We start from the raw sequence: 7502 nt of genomic DNA on the forward strand, positions 1-7502 counted from the left end.
ACATGATCAAAAGAAGAAAGCGCTGACTCAAAGGACCTCATATTCAGGCTAAACAAAAAACAAAATGGCGTTCGTTTAGAAAGAAAGTGGTTTCGATCGGTTTCAGGAATGTCTGCAAAAATTAGAACTGGGGTTTTTATCGCTGGATTCACAGCTCTTACCCTTGCAGCCTTATATCCTATTGTGGTTTATCCGAAGTTGCATCCAGAATTCTACAGTAAGTGTTGGAGCTTCACGTTTCCTACTGCTACGTACTACTTTATAGGTCTGGAATAATAAGCTAGTGAATATTCCTTGAAGTTTCAGTTTTAGTTTTTGGTCCTCATGTTTATTTGGGAATGGGCCTTATCTCTTTTCTCACGAATGACATGGAAGGTCAGGAGCTGTCACATGTGGCTCATCAATGATAAAAAAGAATGCAGATTATGCTCTTCCGTGCGTCCGGCGTCCTCCGGGTTGTCTTGGGGAATAGGCCTTTTGCAACTAACGATCACATGGTACAAAATCCGCCATGCTGGAGGGCAAGCTCATTATTATTCTCCCACTGGGACATTAAAACAAAGGCAAGTCAAGCTTGACTGGTTCAGATCTCTTTGTTTTAATGTCCCAGTGGGAGAATAATAATGAGCTTGCCCACCAGCATGGCGGATTTTGTACCACGTGATCGTTAGTTGCAAAAGGCCTATTGCGGTCGATCCGCCCCTCAGTATTCTGACGACCCTCATATGATAGTAAACCAACCATAGCCCTAACTTTCATCGTGCTTAGACCTAATCATTGAAATGAGTGCTTACTCTTTTCATTAAAATGGGTATACCGTATTTACCCGTGTATAAGTCGATCTCGTGTATTTTTGATGGCAAAAAAAGCAATTTCTTAATTTCTTTGTTAAATGTTACTCGGACACTAATCTTGTATTCTTCGATTTCTGGAAATAGGGATACACAAAAAAATCAGGGCCTCAAGCGCTTAATACTGGTAGTTAATAGTGGTTCAGCACTTGTTGTATATGCGGGCATTTTGTCCTTGAGTTTGGAAAAAGTTCTCAGAAAATCGAACATGTAAAGCTCAAACTAACCTGTTTCGTTGTTCAACGATGAAGGGCTTTAGAGGATAAGCACAACATCACAGAAGCAGGAGTCAATCTTCGAAAATAACTTGCGAACGATGCAAAAATGTGCAAGGTTTAATTGGCCTTGACTTATAATTTCTCACATGACAAACAAAACAAAACTCATAAACCAAACAATACAAAATTTGCAAAAGCATTTAAATCAACCAGGTTTGTATAATAAATAAAAAACAACCAGCGTTTTCACGCAACATGAGTGACAATGCTTGCACGCAAACACGAGGTATTGCGCCAGGTTACTAAGCCGTTGAACGATCGCGTTAATTTGAATGCCTTTAAGAGCTTTCCGCCTTTGGAAAACTAAAATTTCCAGTGTTTATTTCATATTTTTGCTTGTGAGTATCTTCAACATTTAGATTTGGACAAATCCTTTTTCATTTCAACTGGAATTGCTTACATTCATTTTGAAGTATTTTGTCCGCTTTTGTCCACTGCGTTTGTTATGCCCAAAAAACATTAATTATTATGTTAATTTTGAATAAATTACTTAGCGGGAACTTGGCTCAAAATCTTTGACCCGTGTATAAGTCAAGGGCGATTTTTGGAGCTTCTTTTGAGGCCATAATACACGGGTAAATACGGTATACTCCATGAGAGAATGCCATGGATGCACCCACATATCAATTGGGGGCGAAACGACCGGTTTCCGTCTGACACCATTTTAGCCCAGTATATGGAAGTCTACCCTGTCCTCCACTCTCTACATGACAATATCCTTGTGTGGCAAAGATATGCAAAGAATTCCCCATTCTTTGAAAAACTAAGCCTCTCTGTGGGTAAGCAGAATGGGAGCAACTACAGATTTACAGGGCCACACAGGGCCAGCACATGCAAATTAGTTAGAAGCTGTTGTAGAACAAGACACACATCAATGGGAGCTTTTGTTATTCAATGACATGGAAATAAATGGCCCTGTATTCTGTAGTTAAGCCGCAGAATGCTAGGGTAAGGTAGTGGTGTCAAGGGAGGGTGGGATAGTATAAATTTCAGCTTGATGGGTCTATAATTATTGTAAAAAGTCAAAACAGGAACTTAAATTTTTTAAAAGTTGGGAACTTTTTTTTTTCAGAGGGAATTCAAAAGGAAACAAGGAAAAACATCAAACAAGAACAGATACAACCAGGAAGTAAGTTTGCAGTTTTAATGACTGGTAATGTCAGGGGAGAAGGAGAGGAATCCAGCTCCTTCCATTGTTGCATAATTTGTTCACAATATAGATCTCCCTTGTCCAGTGATAGACCCTTTGATTTTTTGCAGAAAAGTTACATACATATGTATGATTGTATTTATTAGAGACATCTGAAAGATGTCACTAATGTTGTCATTAATTTTTGTTCCAGATATGAAGGTTTGGTCTGATCCATTTTCCAGAAAGTGAGTGCAAGCATTAGATCAAGCACTCAGTTTGGATAACACAAATTATTGTTGGGGATGAAATGGTGAAAGAGGAACATGGCCTGAACAAGAAAAGAGATAGCAACAGATTCTGCAGAATCAGCTTTTTGAGACAGTTTTGCTGTGATTTCACCTAGCTGCTCTCCCACACACTTTATTGTACAGAATTGAATGTCAACAATATCTGTAAAATATTATATCCATTACATTATCATGTTTGATAGGAATAAATTTTAATGTAAATTTAGTAAGTAGTCCATTTTATATGCAAAATTTTCCTAACTAGTCAATGTACCATGAGAAAAAAAATTGCCAAATACAATAGAATATAATATTAATAATATTATTCAACGAACAATTTATTATTTATTTTCTCTCAGCTCGATCAAGTATTATTTTATTGTTATGTGACACAACAGTCTGATTTCTTTTCTTGCTTCTCCTGAAATTAAGCCAAGATATTATTAGAAAAATATTAGATAGGTTCAATACATAATTGCCAGACGATTTTTTTCGTCATCTGGGGGGCATCCTTGTGCATTAATATTTTGAGGTATCAATGGGTTATTGAGTACTGGTATAATAATCCAACTCAGTTTGCTTGGTATCCCCAAACAAGGAAACAGCAGCCATGTTGGTGTCCTCAACCAATCCTCTGGGAATTGAACTCTATTATTATACAAATGTTTCCGTTGAAAACATGGCTGTTGATCATGTGAGTGAAAAGCAAGAATACAACTTCAGTGTATGCCTCTTAAAACCCAGTTGTGGGTAAACAACTACCAGTACTAAGTTTGCTAACTTGTTGATGTACATGTAGTTAACTTATGAGGCACATAAAGTAAAATTTGGAGGTTGAAAATATTTAAGGTAAAATAAAGAAGATGAGATAATTTGTAAACAGTAAAAGTAAAACGAGATGGTGTAATGTAAAATTTGGGGGTTGAGTTGCTGTATATGATAAAAACGTTTTGCATTTAGTTACATGCTAGCCTGCACAAGTTAATCTGGATGCAAAAACTTGTAAATTAATTAAACAACTCTATGCAAATGCCTACACTTCATACCTGTCTCCGCCTTCTTTCCTGTTCCATCATCTCCGATTCTGCCATGGCCCTTGCTAGAGCCAGGTCCTCATCTTCCTGTGATGTCTGTGGAGGACTGGGAAGCTTGTCCCTAGATTGGTCTTGAAGAGATGCTTGTATAGCAAGTGCTAGGGCTTCATCTTCACTCTAAAGAGCAAATAATAATATTATAATTATTATTATTCATAACCACTCAAACTACTTGCTTTTGGAGACAACACCCAATTTAAGTCAAGAAGACGCACCATTGCTGATTGAGGCATAGGTTGAGGAGTGTGGGATTGCTGTTGCCGCTCTCTCCTAGACCTGTCTAAATCTCTTCCTATAGATGATAAAGCAGTCTGTTGAGGCTTGGTTTGCCCTTTTGATGACGAAGCCTTTACTGCTCTTGCAGCTGCTGCCTCTCTTTTGAGAAATAAAAGAACATTTTTAAAAAATGAAAAAGAGCATGATTCTCTCACAGGGGCCACAAATAGGGAGGGGCTTTGGTGGGGGGGGGGGGGGAGGGAGGGGGGCTATAGCTCCCCACTTTTTCTTACAGTGTCTTGTGGCTTGATAAAAGACTTTACACAGTAGTAATTTACAATACTCGAACATAAACCAAGACCTAGCCCTCCCACTTTTAAACATACTCCATGGCCCCTGTCACAGTTACACAGTATACAATGATTAAATATAAAAATTTTCCTTTTAACAAATGAAAGAAAACTAAAAAATAGCCATTCTACAGTAAATTCTACAGTCAATAAAAGATTTGCCATCAATGGAAACTTTTAAACAGAAGTTTACGAGACATTTACTTTTACAGGCTTACAGCTGACATGGATTTCACGAGCCTGAATTTGAGTTGACTATTTTAAGATAATTGTACCAAAGTGGTATTACTTTTCATTTATGTTTTATTTCTGTAGTTGCAATAGTTGCAATAGTGGTAATAATGTAATTTGATATTTTTAATGAGTATATTGTATATGATAATTTCAACCTGTCCCCTGTAAAGCGTTTTTGGGCCACAGGGAAAGGATGCTATATTTAACAATTATTTGCTGAAGGTGAAGTGAATATTCACTGATAATCACTGAGCCTGAGGCGAATAATTGTTTTAGTATAAATACACAGGTGATTATTTCAAAAAAGAGAAAAAAAAAACATTTCAACGTGAAAATCATCTTCACTTACAGTGGCAAAATGACTACTGGCAGCCATTTTGTCCGTCGAGGTGATTATCGGCTGATAAGATGATCCGAGATAGCGAGCCAATGAGAGCGTGCGATTTTGTATAATCACCTGTCTATTTATACTAAAAAGTATTATTATTATTATTATTATTATTATTATTATTATTATTATTATTATTGTGTGTTTGGCAACCTGGCCAATAAATGAGACTGGAAGTGCCCTTAACTGGCCCTGGAAAACAACCTGCAGCTACAAAGTCACCCTTTCTTGCAGTCTGAAAAACTGAATTGTGAAGGGTGCAACTGTTTGAGATCAAGCCAAAATTATAGAAATTAATTATTTCAGCATCTCAGACAGCCGCTATAAGGTGCATGCATGATGCTGCGCTTAGCACTTCATCCAAATGTAAATACACCTGTGGGAGTCAATTTTGACAGAAGAGAAAAGCTTGAGTATTCCAGGAAAAACAATCAAGTCAGTCAAATATCATATGGGTGCCACTAGTGGAGTGATAGCTGATTATAATGGTTCTTTGTTTTCAATAAACAATGATAGCAGTTAAACAATATAAACATACCCCGCCTTAACAGAAGCTCTTGTTTTGCTGCAAAGAATAAGAAATTTAAAAGTATAAGTAGAAAGTACCAGAAATCAGTAGGGCAACTTAGTAATTAAATCATGCTATTTCATAAAAATCATGTCTGCCACCAGCAAGCAAGAGCTTGGCCTGAACTGCACAAAAGATGGTGCTAGTGGTAGGTAAAGATTATAATACAAGCTGTAAAATAATTATATATATTTTTATTTTGATGTGGTTTAACCTAACCTACCTGGATGGTAGCTGTAGTCATCACAGCTCACAAAGTCAGTAAAAATTATCAGTTGGCTACTTAGTTGCAAATTCACCAACCTTCCGACTCTTGAACCTGGCACGATAGCAGAGCAGTTGTGATCTTGCTCGTGTCTGTGTTTTAAACAAAAATTCTGCCGACAAGCATCGCATCTGACAGGGACAAGCTGGAAATAGAAATTAGGGTTGTTAGGCAAATAAACTTTAATACTACCACAGCAAAAATAGTACAACTTGGTGAGTTATGGTATGGAGCTTGGGCTAGTTGGAACAAAATGTTTTTATAAAATAATAAATTATTTGAGTTAATTTCATAAGTGTCCCCGATTAGTGCTCTAGTGCTAAATCCACTGACACTTAAATATAGTTATAATTATTTATCATCATTATTGTTATTATTATTATTATTATTATTATTATTATTATTATTATTATTATTATTATTATTATTATCAACATATAAATATAATTTCCAACTCTTTCCATGATTGCATGAATAAAATGTGCATGAGTTCTCTGAGAATTAAACTGCCTAGTTTAAAATGGGTGATCACTTGGAGAGAGAAAAGTAACATGCTGATATTCTCTACAAAATTATTCTTTAAATCCAACTCTCCATTCTCTATTTGTGGAAGATAGTGAAAAAATGTGTAATAACAAACCCATGAGCTGGAGAAGGGCACTGCCATAATTTTTACTCAATAAGACCGTTGTTCTGTGGCATTCTCAAAGCCGTTTTTATGCTGCCATAATTGTCAATGAATGCGCTGCCACCTTGAGTATGTTTGCTGCACCTGGACTGTTTTCATTACTCATATGTTATAGGTAATTTTCATTTATCAAGTAGAAGTTGTTGTTACTCAAGCTTAACAAGATCGTTAACCCATCGACTCCAAGGAGTGAGACTTAAGGGGGGTGGCACTTTGCATGGAGATGCTGCTTCAACAAAGCAACAAGAAATTCACATCATTAGAGATTGTTGATTTCCTTGTCAAAAGATAAAATAAAGCTAGAACCACCTACATCAGTGTAATTAAGTTCTCAAAACAAGAAAACCGAAAATGAAAAAAAAAGGGGCTCCCACCAATGTGGCCCGGGTTCGATTCCCAGACTCGGAGTCATATGTGGGTTGAGTTTGTTGGCTCTCTACTCTGCACCGAGAGGTTTTCTCCAGGTACTCCGGTTTCCCCTCTCCTCAAAAACCCACATTTGACTTGATTTGCTTTCATTGTTAATTTCAGTTTAGAGCGTCCCCAATTAGTGCTCCAGCGCTAGAACGACTAGACACTTAAATAACGTTCCTTTCCTTTCCTTTTTGCTGACAGTTTCAAAGTATCATGGGATAAAAACTAAATTTAAATGAAAGAATGTAACAAGAAAAAACTAGAAGCTCCTGATGTGTCCGTTTGTGTCGAACAGAAAGGGGCAGTATTAAAGTACTTTGTCTAATAGTTTTAGACAACTTTAGACACACTGATCATTTTACCGACCAGCCCGCCACATCGGCCATTTTTACTTCCGGTTCAAGATTTTATTGTGCGTAAGCTAACCAATGACAGACAATAGTTGCTAAGGAAGCGTTTTATTCAAAGAGCCCTACAAAAAGGTTGCATTGATGTTTCTTTGAAGTAACTTTTTCAATGGAAATCTCACATCATTTCAATCAGAAGGCACATGCGCAACTAGTCCCAGTCGTCTGCCATGCATTCCAGTGTAAAACCTGTAAAAACTCTCAGAAAACAAAAGGAGGAGACGTTTTTTTCACCGGATGGGAACCACCCCATCATTTTTCATTAACTGTAGCATGGAATTTCTATTTGGACAAAAAAAGAAACTGATATTTTGATATTTCGCCGATCAA

At 36.9% G+C, this 7502-nt stretch overlaps 1 protein-coding gene and 1 long non-coding RNA gene across 3 annotated transcripts in view; one reads left to right on the top strand and one right to left on the bottom strand.

Moving 5' to 3' along the window:
• The first annotated feature begins 39 nt into the window (after positions 1-39).
• LOC137999517 (uncharacterized) lies at positions 40-2774 on the top strand. Its single transcript, XR_011122965.1, has 3 exons — positions 40-217; positions 2202-2258; positions 2473-2774. It is a non-coding gene; the product is annotated as an uncharacterized lncRNA (long non-coding RNA).
• The window catches only part of LOC137999514 (AN1-type zinc finger protein 2A-like), a 10427-nt gene continuing 5184 nt past the window's right edge, over positions 2260-7502 (bottom strand). Inside the window, exons 7-11 of one of the 2 annotated variants that reach the window (XM_068845292.1) lie at positions 5702-5808; positions 5369-5395; positions 3858-4017; positions 3595-3759; positions 2260-2969 (exon numbers count right to left, since the gene is read on the bottom strand). In XM_068845292.1, coding sequence (XP_068701393.1) covers positions 2931-2969; positions 3595-3759; positions 3858-4017; positions 5369-5395; positions 5702-5808 — 498 coding nt within the window. In that variant the 3' untranslated portion in view covers positions 2260-2930. The remainder of the gene's footprint in view (positions 2970-3594; positions 3760-3857; positions 4018-5368; positions 5396-5701; positions 5809-7502) is intronic. The other variant, XM_068845294.1, reaches the window with a different exon arrangement.

Source organism: Montipora foliosa, chromosome 4 (genome assembly GCF_036669935.1).
Source record: "Montipora foliosa isolate CH-2021 chromosome 4, ASM3666993v2, whole genome shotgun sequence".
Lineage (NCBI taxonomy): Eukaryota > Metazoa > Cnidaria > Anthozoa > Scleractinia > Acroporidae > Montipora > Montipora foliosa.